This window comes from Colletotrichum abscissum, assembly GCF_030869225.1.
Source record: "Colletotrichum abscissum strain IMI 504890 chromosome Unknown Scaffold_20.1, whole genome shotgun sequence".
Taxonomy (NCBI): Eukaryota; Fungi; Ascomycota; class Sordariomycetes; order Glomerellales; family Glomerellaceae; genus Colletotrichum; species Colletotrichum abscissum.
Window position 1 is genome coordinate 484200 of NW_026850099.1, and position 17956 is coordinate 502155.

General features: G+C 53.3%; 6 protein-coding genes across 6 annotated transcripts; 2 read left to right on the top strand and 4 right to left on the bottom strand.

The window, feature by feature from the left end:
* Positions 1-2194: 2194 nt before the first annotated feature.
* On the bottom strand, positions 2195-3610 carry CABS01_08762 (phosphatidylethanolamine-binding protein; the record flags this gene model as incomplete). Its single annotated transcript, XM_060542120.1, has 2 exons — positions 2195-3006; positions 3076-3610. 2 exons carry the CDS (start codon positions 3608-3610, stop codon positions 2195-2197), a joined length of 1347 nt encoding a protein of 448 aa, XP_060401010.1.
* Positions 3611-3986: 376 nt separating this feature from the next.
* CABS01_08763 (ribosomal protein L4/L1 family protein) lies at positions 3987-5026 on the top strand (the record flags this gene model as incomplete). Its single annotated transcript, XM_060542121.1, has 2 exons — positions 3987-4182; positions 4245-5026. The coding sequence occupies 2 exons, from the start codon at positions 3987-3989 to the stop codon at positions 5024-5026; spliced, it is 978 nt and encodes a 325-aa protein (XP_060401011.1).
* A 4113-nt stretch (positions 5027-9139) lies between these two features.
* CABS01_08764 (bZIP transcription factor) lies at positions 9140-10124 on the bottom strand (the record flags this gene model as incomplete). The annotated part of the gene is made up of 2 exons (XM_060542122.1): positions 9140-9264; positions 9320-10124. The coding sequence occupies 2 exons, from the start codon at positions 10122-10124 to the stop codon at positions 9140-9142; spliced, it is 930 nt and encodes a 309-aa protein (XP_060401012.1).
* A 1359-nt stretch (positions 10125-11483) lies between these two features.
* CABS01_08765 (uncharacterized protein) lies at positions 11484-12005 on the bottom strand (the record flags this gene model as incomplete). The annotated part of the gene is made up of 1 exon (XM_060542123.1): positions 11484-12005. One exon carries the CDS (start codon positions 12003-12005, stop codon positions 11484-11486), a length of 522 nt encoding a protein of 173 aa, XP_060401013.1.
* A 1295-nt stretch (positions 12006-13300) lies between these two features.
* On the bottom strand, positions 13301-13807 carry CABS01_08766 (uncharacterized protein; the record flags this gene model as incomplete). The annotated part of the gene is made up of 1 exon (XM_060542124.1): positions 13301-13807. One exon carries the CDS (start codon positions 13805-13807, stop codon positions 13301-13303), a length of 507 nt encoding a protein of 168 aa, XP_060401014.1.
* A 2576-nt stretch (positions 13808-16383) lies between these two features.
* CABS01_08767 (replication factor A protein 3) lies at positions 16384-17897 on the top strand (the record flags this gene model as incomplete). The annotated part of the gene is made up of 4 exons (XM_060542125.1): positions 16384-16536; positions 16629-16731; positions 17008-17030; positions 17088-17897. The coding sequence occupies 4 exons, from the start codon at positions 16384-16386 to the stop codon at positions 17895-17897; spliced, it is 1089 nt and encodes a 362-aa protein (XP_060401015.1).
* Positions 17898-17956: the final 59 nt, after the last annotated feature.

The following is a 17956-nucleotide window of genomic DNA, read 5'->3' on the forward strand; positions in this document are numbered from 1 at the left end:
ACACGTTGCCTCTGCTACCTTACTGCATTGATTCAATAGTTTAAGATGAGGCCATTGGCCTTGTCACAGCAATACATTTGTTAATGACATATTTACGTCTCATTCGTGACAACCCCATGTTACATTCTTACCTCATAGTAGCTTACACCGTTCTGTTATTACATATGACATGCACAGCTTCATTCTATTTTTCATAATCAACCGAAGGATGAATAACACCAGTCGTCGGTAGATAGACTTCCGTCAGTACTGGCGGGGAGCGAGGCGCAGATTACCAACATAAACTTCAATTACTGCAGTTCTTCTAAGCCCGGGTGGGGGCTTGTATATTGAAAATTGCAAGTCCACATAAATACCAGTAGTATCATCTAACGACGTACGGTAGTACTGCATGCACGCCCGAAATCTCTGGGGTTAATGTACCAAGTCGAGGTGATGGCTGCCTACTTTGTCTCTTGGCGGTATCTCAAGATCCAAAGTTCCTCGTGTAGCCTACCTCGCCTGTCGAAACAGCTGTAAAAAAAGGGTAAGCGCAGAGGTGTGTCTCAGAAGTGCTAGTTCAAGCGCTCCTGTCTAGAGTCGTATCGAGAATCCCACTGAGAATCGCGTTGAGAGTCGTCAGAAGCAGCCATATCAAGTTAAACACTAAGTCATATCTCGAAATATCAGCAGAATCGATTCTATTGGTAGTCGCTTGGACTCGAGAATGGAGTCGATGTTGAAAATTCGCCCATTAGGAGTTGAGTGATGACAAGCAAGAGTTATCAATGAAGTCTTGTTTCTTTTTTGTTTGCCTCCCTTTTACACACACACACACACACACACACACACACACACACACATACACATTTACCACAGCCCGTCACTCTCGTCATTCATGGGTGACCTCTTTGCTACTTCCAGGAAGAAATAAATGCCCGATGTAGCATCGAAACTTGAAATGTCAATGAAGAAGAAGCAGAAATAAGTCATCGCAACCAAAAGGAGCATATAAAACTATACTCCAGACTCATAGCAGCTGATGAGGAGCATCTAAGATATTCATGCTTGATGCAAGTCTCAACTACTGGAACCAACCCAAACCCGAGCACACCTAGTTGTTGAAAAAAGCCGACCGCTCGACGTGCTCTTTGGACCTGAGAGAAACAATACCCTCTCGCAGTTTGAGTTAAAGGACATATTTCCTCTCTTTTGACGCCACTCTTTACACCATGGTAACGAACAATTCCTTTGCTACTTTGCTACCTTTAGAAAAAAACGAATACTTGATGTACTTCTTTAATCAGTGGAAGTAGTAAATTCCTTCATGATCAAAACTTTTGTTCGACTGTTGTTCTCATGGTTAATATCAAGTGCATCTTCGCTCTCGTAAACCATTGCTCTTCACGCTCATATTTATAAACAATCACTTTACTTTCATGGACCGCTACTCCTCACGCACGTATTCGTGGAGAATTACCTCGCTCTTTTGAACAACTGCTCCTCGCGCTCTTATCCGTGAACGACTTGTTCAACGCCCCCGAGAAGATATGAATGTCCGACGTGATAACCAGAGAGATAAAGTCTTGTCCTGCCCAGATCTGATGTTGGGAAGCAGCTCCCCAAGCGCCAAAGGAGCGGAGAATCTACGATGCGGCCCTCGCTAATGCGCCCGGATCCCGGCACTGCAATGCTAAGGCTGGTCCTACAAAGCCGAATATCGAGATATAGTTCCCTCAGCCCCCGAAAGATCGGACAGAGTTACGTCCACCCTGGTGCCTTCGTCCTCGAGTGTTAGTATCTCTACTGGATGACAACGACTGGCTCATGTTTGCTGGTGTAACGTCAATCATCTTCGAAATATACATCGATTCAGGAGAAGCACACGATCTTCAGCCCAACCTTTCGTCTGAATATAAAGGTAGCGAACGGTTAGGGACGCAGAGCGAGGATAATGGTGAGGAGGCCGAGGATCCGGAGTTGACAGTAGGTGATCTATAACAACCGCGCAGCCATGAGACTGCACCCATCTACGGTCAGGTGATAGGACATAAAGTACACGTATTCTACACATTTTAACAACACCGCACTTGCTTCCCCGGTTTCGCTTCCAGCTTCTTCCGCTGCGTTACATCCCGGCTCAGTGGTGGTTCGGCCGCCCGAGTAACCGTCTCCGTCCTCTCTGCTCTTATAAACACGCACGACGCTGACTCCTCTACTTCCTCCTGACCAAGCCCTTGGCGTTGGAGTACCCCTTGATGCGCTTGGTGTACTTCCACAGATGCTTGTACTTGGCGGTCTGGCGCTTGGCTTCCCAACCGCGGGCCTTCTTGGGCTCCTTGAGCGAGAAGACGCGCTTCGGGCGGAACTCAATGTCGGCACCCGGCACACCGGCGCGCTCCATCACACCAGCCGTGTTCTCGTCCCAGATGGTGCGGAAGATGTTGAAGCCGACGGGCTTGAGGTTGAACTTGTCGCGGTACGACTTGAGGGAGAAGCCGTCGCGGGCCTGGTAGAGCTTCTTGAGCTGGGCGGTGTCGAGCTTCTGGTCACCCTGCTCGAGGATAAAGATGGAGAGGCGGTGGTAGGGGGAGCCCTTTTGCGCGAAAGCGGGCAGGTAGGGAACGGCGAGCTGGGCCTCGTCGCGGATCTTGGAGAGCGGAATGGACGTCGCTGTCGGCGAGACGGGGATGTTGGCGGCGAGGTAGTGGCAGCGCTTGGTGAAGCCGTCGGTCTCGACGGAGGGTATGTCCGAGTCCATGATGACGATGGAGACGAGACGCTCGCCTGCCGTGAAGGGGGTGATGCGCAGACGCGGGGGCACCTCGGAGATGTTGCTGGGGAGGATCTTGCCAGGGGGGACCTTGGAGCGGCGGAAGAAGAGCTGAACGTCGTAGGTCGGCTTGATCTTGGGGAGAATATCGGGGATGATGTTGAGCTGTTGGATACGCTGCTCAATCATCTTAGCCTCGTAGGATTGCCACTTGCGCTCGGCAAGGAAGCGGTAAATGGGTTTGCTCATGTCACCTATTCCAGAAGGCGCATTAGCACTCAATGCGCGTCTCAAGCATAGAAATGGACGTCATGTATCCTTACCGAGCCCATCCTCGAACCGCCTCTTGACAGCGGGATCGTTGATATCCGCCAGAATCTTCAATCTCTCGACCTGCTTTCGCAGACTGGACAGCCTCATCTGACGCATCCTCTCTCCTCCCCTAACCTGATCACCACTCAAGCCCTCCAACAGCTTGATCGCCTCCGTCTCCTTCACGATAGCACGGAGCTTCTCCTCGCGATCGGCGGCGAGGATCTTGCGCGCCTCCTGGAATGCCTGGTAGGGCAGCTGCTCAAAGGGGATGTTTGAACTCGTGCGGATGGCATAACGGCGACGTCTCGAACCAACGGGCGGTGTGCCTGCCTTCCACAGATCCTTCTCGGCCCACGGCGCGACGGCCGTGTTGGGGTCCAGCTCGACGGGGTCGACAGTCTCGGGGCGCTCGCGCGACACCTTGTACACTTCGGCGGCAGGGGCGGGCGTCGTTGAAAGACTTCTCCGTATCGGCAGGGGCGTGGCGACTCTGTTCAGGCATCGGTGAAGCGGCCGGATGGCCTGCCTACACGACGATGACATCTTGGGCTGTGAAAAGAGAGGGGGGCGTGGTGGGTTCGGTAGGTGGTCGTCTGATTCCCGACCAGAGCTTCTGAAGGAGGTTTTTCAACAGAGCTTCACGAGTCTGCTCTGCGGGTCCCCATAATTATTTTTCCAATTGAACGGCGGAATATCCCGCCCCGGACAGGGGACTGGAGCTCCCACTGACAAGCCACACAGCGTGCACGCTGCCGGTACGTACCGGCAATTGACGCTGTCTGATTGGTAGCTTCCTTCGACAGGACGGGCCAAATTTTCGTGTTTCCTGCGCAAAGGGTTGCAGCTCCCGATATTCTAACGCATCGAAGGAGCAGCCCATCGAACATCGCGAACTCCCCTTGCGACGACCGTATACACAATGGCCGGCAAAGGAGTCAGGAGCCTCGGAGAGGCCATGAGGGGGCTTTCCCTCTCATCGACGTGCAGGAACGCGAGCCCTGCTACCTCCTTCATCGGCTCATCCAGCTTTACGAGATCAATGGCCACCGAGGCGCCATTCCCCGGCATCACAACCTCCGTCTACAGCACATCTAAGCAGGCGGAGTGGACACCAAGTACGTTCTACGGAAACATACTCCATTCTTCAAAAGATGCAAGCCCTAACACCCCTTCTTAGCCACATCCGTCCCCGTCACAGTTCACGCCTTCCCGACGCTCGAACCCCAATCCCTCGAGTCCTACTCGACGAAGCACCTCTACCTCCCCCTCCGCCGCGACCTCCTCCATCTCGCTGTCGTCTACGAGGGCGATTCTACCCGCCAGGGTACGGCCAGCACTAAGACCAGATGGGAGGTTCGCGGCTCGCACAGAAAGCTACACCCGCAAAAGGGAACCGGCCGCGCCCGCGCCGGCACGAAGCAGTCGCCCATCCGCCGCGGCGGAGGTGTCTCCCACGGCCCCAAGCCGCGCGACTTCAGCACCTCACTCAACCGTAAGGTCTACGACGTCGCCTGGCGCACCGCCCTCAGCTACCGCTACCGCCGCGGCCAGCTCATCGTCTGCGAGGACGGCATGGAGCTGCCCCTGCCCCAAGACTTCCTCGCCCTGACCGACGGAGGCTTCGTGGGACCCAAGATTGCGGAGGAGTACCGCCGCAAGTGGATGATGCAGGTTCTCGAGGCCAACCAGTGGGGCAAGGCTCACGGCCGGACGCTGTTCATCACCAACGGGGACAGGCCGAGGCTGGAGGAGACAATGGAGACCGTGGGAGACCAGGGCAGGTGCCTCGGTGTTCACGATGTGGATGTCAAGGATCTGTTGGAGGAGGGACGCGTGGTTGTTGAGCGCGCGGCGCTCAACGAGATGATCGAGTCGCACCAGAGTGACTTGATCAGCAAGATCTTCATTGGTGGTGCTTTGAAGCGCGGCCCGGCCATCGGTGGTTCGATCATTTCATAAAGTATCGAATGTGCTTCGAAAAGGGGGAAAGGGGAAGAACAAGAAGAAGAGAAATCTGTCGATATATGTAACACCAATCAACGAGGAGATCTTCAGGTTAGAAGGCGCCTCTCCGGCTTGTAGCAATAGAAGGCACAAATTGCCGTTCACTCTGTAACCTATTCTAAGGGAAAGATGCATTTGCGGATCTGTGTGGTAAAATCGAGTCATCGAATGAACACGAACGAGTGTGTTATTCCAGATATCAACTATTATTTCCAATAGCGAATAAATGCTTGCGACAGAAAAAGACTCTGATCTGTTGATCCAAAAAGGGGCCACATGTCTAGACTTTGGAAGTTGATAGGAACTTGCGCATATGCTCAGTTGCAATGAATCGAATTGATGCTACCTCAACGAGGGGCTACCTGAGCACCTTACGCTGTCACATACCTGGCTAAGTTGCATAAAAGTATCAACACCAAAGTTGCGACTTGTATGTTACCCTTTTCCCCTTCCAGAAAAGGCGATATGGACTAAGGTGGTCTGCAGAATGCATAAATTCAACAATTCGTGTGTGTTTGCGTATGCTGAAACCAAAAATGGCAATTGCTGAATATGGCTTTTTTTTTCTCTCTGGCGACTATGGGGCTGTTGACGTCCGACTTGCCTCTATTCGGAAACCTGACACGCCATATTGCGTCGTAAGAACCTGGCAAGAACCCGGGGTCTTACTGTGTCGCCCCCGACTTGAGTCGAACGGAAACCCACACGCGCATATGCACGCTCAGTCAGCCGAAGAAAAGACGAGACAGAACAGAGATACCCAATACGGGTGGAAAAAAACGACGTGAAATCAAACCTCGTGATTCCAGTACTCCGTCCAGTATCGCAGTCCAGTCCGCATCTCAAAGGACCTACTTCAAAGCAAGCTACTTTTGAAGAGCAAAAGTATTAGTGTCAGTGAGTTAGGCCACCGGGGAACGCTCCGGGTATTTCCCAGCCCCATATATCTCCCATCGGGTAAAGTGGAGCGGGTTGCAACCAACCCGGCCCGAAAAAAATCGAAAACAAAGAGGGCGTTTGCAGGTTTCCCGCGCCGCCGCCGCGCTGCACCACGGCGGAGCGAGACGTACCTATCGGGGTCCATGCGCCCCAGCCCTACGTCATCACAAGCAGGGGCATTTCCGTCCTTGGCCTCACCCACTCTCCCGTCAGTCGTCAGCGAACATCCACCACCACCCACCCGCCTTGCCTCAATTTAGAGTTTCCGCTGTCCAAGGCAAACTACCTTGCCAGAAGCCCGCGGGCACCACCCCTGCTCTGCGTCGTGTTATACATCATACGGTAGATTAAGGTACGGATAACTATTTTGCCTCATGTTTTGACGACCTTCGGTATTGTATCCGTCTTTTAGATGCCAAATTTGAGGGGTGTAGAGTAAGTCTGGATGTAGTCAGATGTAAGGCACGGCCTTCGAGATTGGAGTAAGAACAAACTGCGTCAATATGTAGCACCTTCAAGTTGAGTAAGTCTCGAGAGACCAACATGCAAAAAATGTCATCCTCCTTCTCCTCCTTCCTCCTCGAAGAATGGAGCCCTGCAAGGCTGGACCAGATCCCTGCTTTCCCGCCTTGATGCCTGCAGGAGGGAGTGGAAGCAACAACTGAAGCACCGTCGTACAATACGATAGAGTATTCTAACCTGTGTTTGCTGGGTTAAAACACCCATGGATACTCCCTCTTGTCTACCCGTACTCGGCGACGGTCGCCGAAACTCGCCGCACGCGACCTGACAGGACTCAGGTTCCTCTATATACATGAATTATAGCGAGAAAACAGCGGGTCGTTGAAAGAAGCGTTTTGAACGTTGTCTCCTGTGTAATGCTAATTAGTGTAGTACCTATTCGGCGTGGCGGGCCGTCCAAGGGATGGTTGGGCTGGATTTTGGGGCCGCTGCCGGGTACACCTGCCCGTCGTCCTAGCTCCCCGTACCCATCATCCCGTATTTGGACATTTGGGGGCTACCAGTGACGTAGATATGTGGTAGTTCAGACTTCAGCCCAACGAGAAGGAGAGAGGTCCTTGTATGACCATTGCATAGGTACCTTAGACTAAAGAATGCTATCCTACTTGACTTAATCGTCACTCTTATTCCCTCTCTTCATCAACGTCTACTCACCTCTCATGCGATGCCATGAGCGACATCCCCTCCCTCCTGGAAGCAAGTGAAACCCCCCCGGAAGACGACTAGACAAGGTCCCCCTTCGACCTCCCCCACTTCGCTTCTCGAGGCCACTGCTGTGGTATTGTATAGTTGTCGTTGCGAATGGGGAACCCAGGGAATCGACTCCAAGGGGGCCCGTACTGACGTAGTGCAGGTCAAGCTAAGGTACATCCTGTAGCTACCTAAACCTGACGTAGGATCCCGGAGCAAGCTCCTCCTCCTCCTCCTTCTCCTCCATGCCAATTTCTTCTAGTTGATAACCGACTTGCCCTCACAGCATATCGACCTGATCTTTTCCTGCTCCTCTTTCCTCCCCTTTCCGCTTCTCTCTTTGCATGGCGATGTGCCCGTACTTTGGTACTGTCGCTGAAGCTGCCTGCCAGCCTGAACACACTTCCAAGTAACACCAGGTACACCCCCAAGCTTCTCAGGCAAGCTTCCCAATTCTCCTCCGACGGCGCCAAGATCTACGGGAGAAGGGCTTTGATACATACTACCACTTGGTACCAGCGCGTCAGTCTCCATGGCAAGGTCTTTGGGAGCCTCGATCTTGTTCAACCGCCTACTCACGCTATTGTTCCCGTCTCACACCCCGCTCCTTCGATACATCGACTGCTCTCGACTGCGCATATGCCTCAGTGGCTTCAAACCCGATCTTCAGTCCGTCTGTTACCTATCCCCCTCTATCCTCGAACCTTTTGCCTCCATCCAATCCCTCGTGAAACCGACCGGCTCCCCAAGGCTTCGCCTCGTCCTCAACCTTCAACTCGACTCTCTTAACACCACACGCGCCAACAGCCGACAAGGACATTCATAGTGACCCATATTCCACCAACAAGGATATCACATCATGCTCTTGGCAAGAACTTGCTCAAGCTCATTAGAGCCGACGACCCCTGACACCGATTACCCCCCTCCCCGGAAGCGAAGTCGAAAGCTCAACTCATCCCACCCCAGCACCACTACGACCGACGTCGAGAACTCATCGAATACGAGAATACGAAACCCGACGTTCCCTGCTGCCAACGATCGTTGAACACCTCTCATATTTTGCTCGACCTGGGGAGGATGAAAGTGGGGAAGTGTTTAGAGGAGATCGACTCCATCGCCAAACTTGCCTTTCATCGACACCCACGCAGACGATTCGATGAAGTGTATTGGAGAGAGAAAAGATGTCGAGAAAAAACATGAAGGAACGGCCGCATACTCAACGTCTCGACCGTCCAAGATACGGCAAACGACAAACTCGTCACCGCCGATGACAGCGTTCTAGCTCGCTTGTTTGGACCCGCCATAACAACACTCTGCGAGCAAGCTTCTCACGGGTAAGCTACAGATGGTCGGCTGGCTCTGCCGTAGGGCTCGAACCAATGTTCCGGCCGTTTGGATATCGTCTCCATGTACCTATCCACGTCGTACTACCACTTGGGAGAACGGTGTCCCAAAGGGCTCCAGGGGTCAGCATCTTGCCCCATCAAACATCCTGTCTGAACAGGGCCTTACACCTCTCGCGTAAGATCATAGCATTTGCCCAGTGGCTTTGCGCCGAATTTTCTTTGTTCATATCGTTATCTTGTGTCTATCCGAATCCCCTATTGCTAGTTTGGTTTGTGGGATTCTTCACCTCAAAAGATGTACAGCCCAACTTTCCCCCCGGGTATCAGGTCGTTTCCCCAGCTCTGGTCCGGTAGCTGGCGGCTCAACTCCTCCGTCTGGTCCCTTGTTGTAATTATCCTCCCAAGTCATTGATCATAGCATTGCTATGTCCTCGAATCCATCCGAACTCCTATTCTGGAAGCCCCACTACAGATAGTGAGAGCTTCTTAATCATGCTGTGCCCAGAAAAGCTCAGCTTCTCAAGTTTTAGCGCCTTGCTATCCATTCCACATCGTCGCCAGCCACAGCGCTCTATGCGTGGTCGAAAGCACTGTCGGGCATATGGTCGTAGTTGATATCGGCATCACTTCCAGATCTCGATGACAGGCTCGTCATAGCACGCTCTGAGCGGGCAGGCGATATCAGAGACATTTGACCTGGCATCAATCAACACCTCCAATGCTGTGTCGTGGGACAAGGGGTTTTTCTTACTGTCAATTGACGGTCTATAACCTCCCCCAGTGCCGAGTGGCCTGTTGCCAGCCATGCGGCTGGCATCAAGACTTTGCTTTTTTACACGCTCTGCGCTCACCTGAACGAATCGCCGGGCTTCGTTGTCGAGCCATAGGTTGATGTTCGGATCATTGCAATTTGCGTGCGACATGAGCTCGTTCTTCATTCTCGTAACTTCATCAACCAGTCCATTGTATTCCATCTGCAGCTGTGCATGCTGGTTCTCCAGTCCCTGTTTGGTTTCCTGAAGGTCTGAGACCCACTCCTTCTTCTTTTGGCGACATTTGCTCGCAGCGACGCGGTTCCGTTCGAGGAACTTGTCTCTTTTCGGGTCTTGGTCGTTCTGCTCCGGAGCTTTGCCTTTCCTTCCCTTCTTCCTGGGCGGGCTGGCATCATAAGGGTCCGCTGCTCGACTCGGTTTTGACGGTCGAGGCTGCGTCGAGATATTGGCGTCGACCCGCGCACCCGATTGAAATGTTGAAGCCGGAGGTATGTTGAGTATTGTCGGCCTATCTTCGACGTCTTCTTGCTTCGTGTTGTACTGTGCTTGGCCATGATGGCCGTAGAATGAGGGCATGCCAGTCACCAGTGGATCCCAGGCACCCGGAACAGCCATATATACGGAAGGGTGGTGTGCCATGTTCTCCGATGTGTCACTGTCTTCCGGTCGGACTAAATCGAGCGAATCTAGAGGTAGTGTTCGTGGTTGATCGCTGGGGAAGTCATTGTTAGTCGGTGTTGCAATATCAACCGCATCATTGAAGAAGCTCGGAGGGGTATTCATCGTCCAGGTTAAGGACCTCGCCAGGTCTGGCGAAGGTGTCGAGCTCAAATTCTGCTGAAAAACGGTGTTCCGGTGGTGGGGAAGCGTTATCTGGTCCAAAGTAGGACAATGAACGTTTTATCGTGCGCTGCTGACCTACCCAATGCGTAAAGACTACCAAGTGGTTTGCGTGTGACACTGGCTCTGGGCCTGCTGACTGGATCGAGAGACAGTACCCAAGGGACCGATAACGACGCCGGGCAGTACGAGAGGGTAAAACAAGGCAAAAGCGAAGATCGCGGGCAAGAAGGTGGAAAAGCGAGAAAACACACGATGAAGAGTTTCGCCAAAAACGCGGACTGATCTCGACGCCTGCGTGTACTTGGCGATAGACAAGACCCGAAATTGGCTGGGGGGCGCGGTGTCAACGAGGACGTGTGGTGGCTTCGGGTACGAGAAGGTGCTGCTTTATTCAAAAAGCGAAGCTGATCCTCGTCGAGATCGAAAACGTAGGAGGGCACGCTATAATGCCTAATGGTCAGTGTCTGCGTTTGGCAATATCAAAGAAGGTGTACACAGGATTAAGAAGAGGTAGTATGAGGGAACGATGGATTAGGATTGCGACAGGTCAATGATGCGGATGGAAGTGGGTGACTCGGTGGAGCCGGGAGACAGGCATCATCAAGAGTAATTGAGAATACCTTGATATTGTGTAGAAACGGAGGGGTCGCTTGTAAACGGGGCACCGTATTCGCACTCTCCCACACGCAGAAAGGCAATACCACACGCTGGCCCGAAAAGGGTTCTGGGATGGAGCGACAGGGCGAGGAGACGTACGTTACATAGAAGGGTAAGGTCGGCGCAAACGGTAAGGACGGGAGGGGCTGGTGAAAGGGATGTTGCGATATATCGCTGAGGACGGGAGTCTGAAGGTACTGCGGGGTTCTCAATGAAGGTTTGAAATCTGCGTACCACGGATGATTGGGGCAGCTGATCGCGCGTCAGTGAGAAAAGTCACTGTCGAGGATCTGGAGAGCTGCCGATCCGGACAATATGAGAGCAATACGGTCGAAGCAGGCCGGCGACCGGGCGTTTGTTGACGGGAAACGGTAGGCAGAGATCAGCGGAGCGCCGTTCCAACGAGCCGAAAGACTGCTAACGAGCCGGAGCGTACGGAAGCTCTCGTGGTTCGAGGAAGAAGCGGAAAATGATGCACCCAGCTAGACAGAATATCGATCAGTCGTAAAACTGAGCTTCGAGTATTGCTTTGTCGATGTCGGCGAAGAAGGCCAATGTCATGACAGTCAGCCTATTGTCGTTGTGCCGGTTGCAGCGTGGTGAGAGCGCGGCAACGTCTTGTCATCAGCCAGACAAGGATGCTCAGGTGGTGGTGGTGTGGGCACTGGGCTGGTAATGCTTGCAGTTTGATGGGGCCGTCGCAGTCGCGGTCACACAAGGAAGATGTCGGCGGGAGGGCAGGGATGGGTCGGAGGTTGCCAAGCAAAAGACGACGGAAGCAGAGCCGGACGAGATCTCCCAGGTTGTTGGAGAGAAGAGAGGGATGGTGATGCTCGGAGCCGTGTTGAGGATCGAGGCCAAATTGGCTGAGGCGAATGGCAGCGGAGTAGGCTCCGGCAATCGATCAGAATGATGCTCAGAGCTAGCAAGCTGTGACAGAGAGAAGCAGAGGTGGAATCCAGATGGAGCGGAATTGACAATGGATGTGGGATCAAAGAGGCTCGGTGTGGGCAGGTAGGAGCTTTTCTCAGGAACAGACAGTGTGCAGGTTGGGAAGAGGGGGGATGAGAGACGGGGATGGGAAGTCGTCGTCGGTAGAAGGCGATGAAGGGAAATGGGGGGTGGGAATTTCAATGGCATGAGGTACGGAGTACCGCATACCATACATGAGATGGGCAGTCGGGAAGGACGGGAGCTTCGACAATTGCATTGCCTCGAACACCACATTTCTACTTTCCTCAACAGCATTTTCCCTAACAATTGCCTTTAGCTCAGGCTCCAATTACCTCACGCTACCTTGCTTCCAGTTAGCTCGAAGAGGGTAAGGCAGGTAGGTATCCGTAGAACATTCAGAACTGAGAAAAGCAGTTAGGCGAGATGGTGCATCTACCTCAGCTTAGCTAGACTGAAGTGTTGCTCCCTCGGCAGAAGCAATCACATTGGATCAGGTCAAACCAAAAAGCTAACACACAGGCACCTTATCTGTCAGACACGGGCAGACACCCAGTCGATGGTAGATGTACACACGCAGCGCCAATATCAGCACCGGTTCCAGACTTCCAGCACCACCATTGCGACCATTTGAATCTGTAGCTGGGCAACTTCACTCGTTAACCTCCCTTGCTTTGGGTACGTACGATGCACCATACACTACATGAATTCACCTCAGCTTACCTTGGCTGCGCGACACAAAATGGCGGGGTAAGTAAGGTACCTAGACAGTATAGCTTCTACGCTAAGCACCTTTTGCCTCTCAGACAGTGCCATAGCTGTGCAGTGTAGCAGAGCTGGATGTTAATAATTATCGCAGATAAGTACTGCTGGACAAGCTAAGGCAACCAGACCTCCCGAGTCCCCGTCTAAGCTTCATCCAACACTTCGTCTTCAGACACAGACACCCACCCACCCGATCCGACCCCTCTGCTGTGCAAGGTCATGTAAGGTTGGCACCCATTGGATGCCAGAGACTGACGAGAAGGCAGGCACGCCGCACATTCATCAAAGTCACTAGGTACCTACCCTGCCGGCCCTTCCCCCCTCCCACCATCACCTTGTCCTTCCTGGGTTCGCCATGGGGCCGTTGCCTTGGGGGCTAATTGTTGGCAGAAGTTGGAAAGCTGCGACCAAGTCCCTGTTCTTTCGGATGAAAAACTCCGGAGAATAATAAAGATAATGGTAGGCACCTACGCTTCAATACCGTCGCCGGTTGCCGTTTGTCATTGCACTATCCGTACAGTCCTCAAGATCCATATTCTTCCTTACGCTTCTTTCTTCTTCCCTTTCTGTACGACACACCGGCGACCGAAATGGGCCCACGGCGCCGAACTGCCTTCATAACCCCTTGAGCCATTGCTTGCCAGGGAAATACACGGACGACCGGGGATGAGGGGACGCATCGAATGGTGTGTCAGTGCCTAAGTTCGAGCTAGTTGCAGTTAGCAACCTCAGAAGAGGCACATTCAGCGACGCATTCCAGACGACACTTTGCCCGACTTTACCATAAAGGATACTCCCAAAAAAGCCATGGAATCCAGCCCAAGTGCCCACCAGGGACCATGACCGGTGCGGGTGAGGGCACAGACCAGAGAGCGACTTGGAACAGCGAGGGGTGGGTGTGAAAGTCTGGGAACAGCAGCAGCAGTGCAGGACCAGCAACCACCACCACGACCATCAAGACAGATGGGATGTGACATTGATGTTGTCCGGGAACCAATGGAAAGTGCTCTCGGTGGAAGGTCCGGGCGCCGGGTTGAGCTTTCCTTCCACCATCCATGCCACCTAAATCGTCGCGGCCCCGCCGTTGCCAGCTTCCTGCCTGCCCAGGGCCCTGCTTGCTTCAATCCTTCCTGGCACTTGCACTTGCTGTTGAGCGTGGCGTGCCATGGCTCATGGCTGGTAGGTGCAGGGGGAAAGCTCGGGAACGCTTGGTACCTTGAGTGGAGAAAGTGAGGGGCAGCCCACCTCATCCAGAGTGCTCACTGTTCAGTAACTTCAGTGTCGCCCAAAACGGTCACGCCAAACCACCGTGAACAGAAAACAGCTCTCAACTTCGCCCACCTTGGACACCGCACTGCATCAGTGCATGCTCCTCCATACCTTACCACTCACACCGTAGGGACACTGTGGACGGCGGAAACCCAACTACCCTTCTCGTCCACCCACATCAACCTGCATCTTGACAACGAGAGTAATGAGGGAGCCAGCTAAGCACTCGCGGTGCTTTCCCTCCCTGGAAACTATCGAACACCAATGTTTTTGCCTCTGCTACCGTCTTTGGTCTTGTCTTCATCCCGTCTCGACTTGTCCCGGCGTGGTCTCATCTTGGGTAACCTTCATTCCTCCATGGAGCGACCGGCATACCCGGCAGGCCGCATCTGCACACATTACACACTACGTGAGCGTGGTGAGTAAGAGATGCGTCGGGACCAAAAAGTCACGTCCAAGTTGAACAGATTGCCCCAAGCTCACGATGTCTCTCAGATCTACAAGTATATCAATCTATGTTTTGGGCTGTCTGCGCCAGATATCACGATGCCAGATCGCCGATTCTACGCCAGCGATTCATGTCGCAATGGATCCCAGTGAGCACCCTGACAACCTAGTCCGGGTAGCCGTGCTGCGATCCACGACACTGTCACGGCCCGAGAAAAAACGGCAACTCCAAGCCTGATGTCACTCGCTATTCCCGCCATGTCCGCCTATCTCCTGCTGCTGGCGGAGACTACCCCCTTTGAGGCTTTGACCAGAAATACAATAACTTTGGAATGCCCCAGCATCCGCCTATAATAGAAAGGATAGCGGCCAAGGAACCTCCCAAAACCGCCTTCTTACAGACCAACGAACTTTGGACAAATCATTGAGGTCATTGGGATGTTGCGCGCGTGAAGAAACCAGCGGCACGCGTCCCCGAACGGATATACTACAGTATACAGGAGGTCAAACTTTACAGAATGCCCTGTTTTCAACCGAGATGTCTGCCCAACCCCGGTCAGGGGCCTTGGCCTCACTGGCCACTCCCTGCAGCTATGTCTTGCCGCCAAAGGACCCTGAATTCGTCTTGTTGCCATTGCCACCCGCCCAAGTCAATATTTTTTTATCAGCCGCTGTCTGCTAGGTGCATGATCCGAGGAACGACAGGTGATGTTGTCAACGCAGCTCAACTCGATGCCACATCGTCTTGACAGATGCATCATGTGCTAATATTGGGTCACAGAATGGTAAACAACACGGAAAGTTTGCTACTCTGTCCACCCACCGCCAATGCCAGAGTGGAGTGATTACGGCGTCCCCATCGCCGACTCATGTCCCGTCTTGCTTCGGTCCTAGGCGAGTCGTCGCGTTTCGATTGATTGCCTGCCGCTGTCATAATTCCAAGTTTCTCCCAGCCTGCCATGCACCGCCGAGACCGGTAGCCCCCAAAATGGAAAGAGATTGACGTCTCAACCCGCGATGAACCTCGACAGGTGTTAGGGGCTTAGAAATAACATGCTGAGCGACAGAAAGCCGTTGTTATTTTGCGTAAAAAGGTGGTTTGATTGGATGGTTGCACCGGAGGACCCTTCATGCGTCCAGAAAGTCAATATAAACGAGCAATGTCGTCAGAGGGCGACATTGAAACATGCCGAGCAACGATGGACCAGGCGTAAAACGAGATCGATAACATCAAGGCCAACGTTCTAAAGTCGACCTCCTTCGAAGAACGATGTGATGTAAGACGAAGCCGTCAAATAATGTCGTCTTGTGCTAGAGGTAAGGTCAGTTGCAGCGAGGCACTGTAGGAACTACCAGGGAGATTTGTCCACTGTCAGCCATCAACACGGTGCGCTTTTCCATCACGAGATGCTTAATGATCGGCCGGAGCCCTGCAAACTCTTTCAGGGAAAAGAAACAAGCAATGGGACTCAGATGACATCATAGGGATGCAAGGAAACCATCCTGAGAAAAGTCTTGTGTGGTAGGATGAGATCCACAGGGCACCACTTTGGTGACTCGCTCACCATGCTTCGGTCTGGTGGGTGGACTCGACACAGTCTTTCAAATCAACAGTGAAATGTCCGATTGGGCATAAACACCACGAGAATTTCAGGCGGTCAAAAGTCAATTGTCCCGGGGCCACGTCATGGTTCGCCAAGGGAACGATTCTGTCATCTCCCCTGTGATGGGTAGATAATGATTGAGACGGTTGCGAGGATAGGATACCGTTAATATAACGTTTTTGACGATCTCTAAGAACGGTTCAGGGACCAGCGCAGATCTCCATGGGCCGGATAGGGTAAGGTGTGTCATCACAGACCACCTGACAGGTCACCTGACACCGCGACAAGTGCCGGGCGAGGGTGTCTTGTCGCGGCGCGTCTGCCCCTCGATCAAGGCCTATTCCATCCCAAAGATCTCGACCAACCGTCCCGCATAAGACGAACTGCATCCAATCAGTGTAATCACTGCCTTTCTGTCACAGCCATACACTTTGGGTCTGTAACACCCATCGCAGATCCTCGCACAACCAGCAGCCTGTTGAACCAAGAACACCGACAGTCAAGCCATGGCCGAAGCGACCTCGACCCCGCGCATCACGGCGCAGTACCTCGACAACTACGTCGGTCGCAACGTCATGCTCATTGGCAAGGTCTTGCAGCTGCGTGGTGATTCTGCCGTTCTTGACGCGGACGGAAACGTCACTGCAATTCTCAATCGCGTAGGTCTTTAGCCCAAGATCTCTGTCAAGGCAACACGGCTTTGCTTCGACCGACTTTAATATATCGATAGATGGACGCTAACCCTTGACAGGATGTGCACCTCACCAATGGTAACGGTGCTCAGATCATCGGCAAGGTCAATCCTGATCTGTCCATCAAAGTCCTTACCTCCCGCGATCTGGGACCCGGTGTTGGTGAGTACCACTAGTTTCATCTGTCTAGAGATCATGTGTCCCGTCACGTTCAAACGGCATTCTGTGATGAGGACTTAAGACGTCGTTCGAGCCTAGCAAATTGTATCCTTGGCACATCATGGGGCTGTTCTGCTCAAAGATCCATCCCCATCTCATGTCCAAGAACGTGCTTCATGCTCTCAACATCTCTAGCAAACCCTCTTGCAGCACCTTTCATCATGAACACCCCCCCCCCCCCCCCCAAAAAAAAAGCACACCGCTGACAAACCTCTCTAGACTACCAGCTCGCTGCGGCCGTAGTAGAGGCAACGCATCACTACAAGCCCCTCTTCGTCTTTGACAATTGACGGCACCAGCCGTCCGGGCGTGTATACGGGCGCAACCAGTTCAACATTCCCGCACCCAGTCAACCCGCGCGCATTACGCCCCGAGCTCCCGTGACCCGGCCGGCGACGACCACCACAACCACGGCGAACTCCACTCAGCTGCGCAGACAGCAACAGCACCCTCCCCAGCATGATTATGAGAGACAGCAGCAGCAGCAGCAAACACCACCTCCCACTCAACGTCGACCGCCCCGATATATCCCGCCCACGCCAACCCCACCTTCCCCCAACCTGACGCGGTACCGATCAACTACCCCTATCCCTTTAACTCACCCCCCATCACCCCAGACCCAGAAGCGTCATGCCTCCACCATTCAGGCATCTCAGCAACCCCGCCAACATGATCGAGACTACCGACAATCTTCAACCGTGAACCACGACAAGAGGACAAGTCTCCCCTACCGCCCTTCTCGCACACCAGTCCGACCTCCAACACCGCCATCACTAGACATACCCACGTGGCCAAGCTTCGCCTCGTCAACGCCCGAACTTACCTCCACCTCAAAGCATCCGCAGATCAAGGCTTCTTCTGAGATCTCCAGTAGGATCGTCAAAGCCAGGAAGGGGCGAGAGGTTGAGGAAGGCAAACTTGGTCGGCAGAGGTCGAAACCAGGGGAGCCGGAAGTGGAGGTCAAGGAAGTTGTCCTCGACGACGACTCGGAGCTCTTGGGCGCTATTTTGGACGGTATCGGACGTATGGCGGTCGGCACCGTCGCTATGCGCATGGATGATGCAGGGCGGTGGAGGATTCGCCGTGACCCGGGGGAGGATAGTGATTAGTATCCCATTATGCTACTCTCGGGCGTTGCGGGTAATGCGCAGTCGGGGACGGGCCTGAT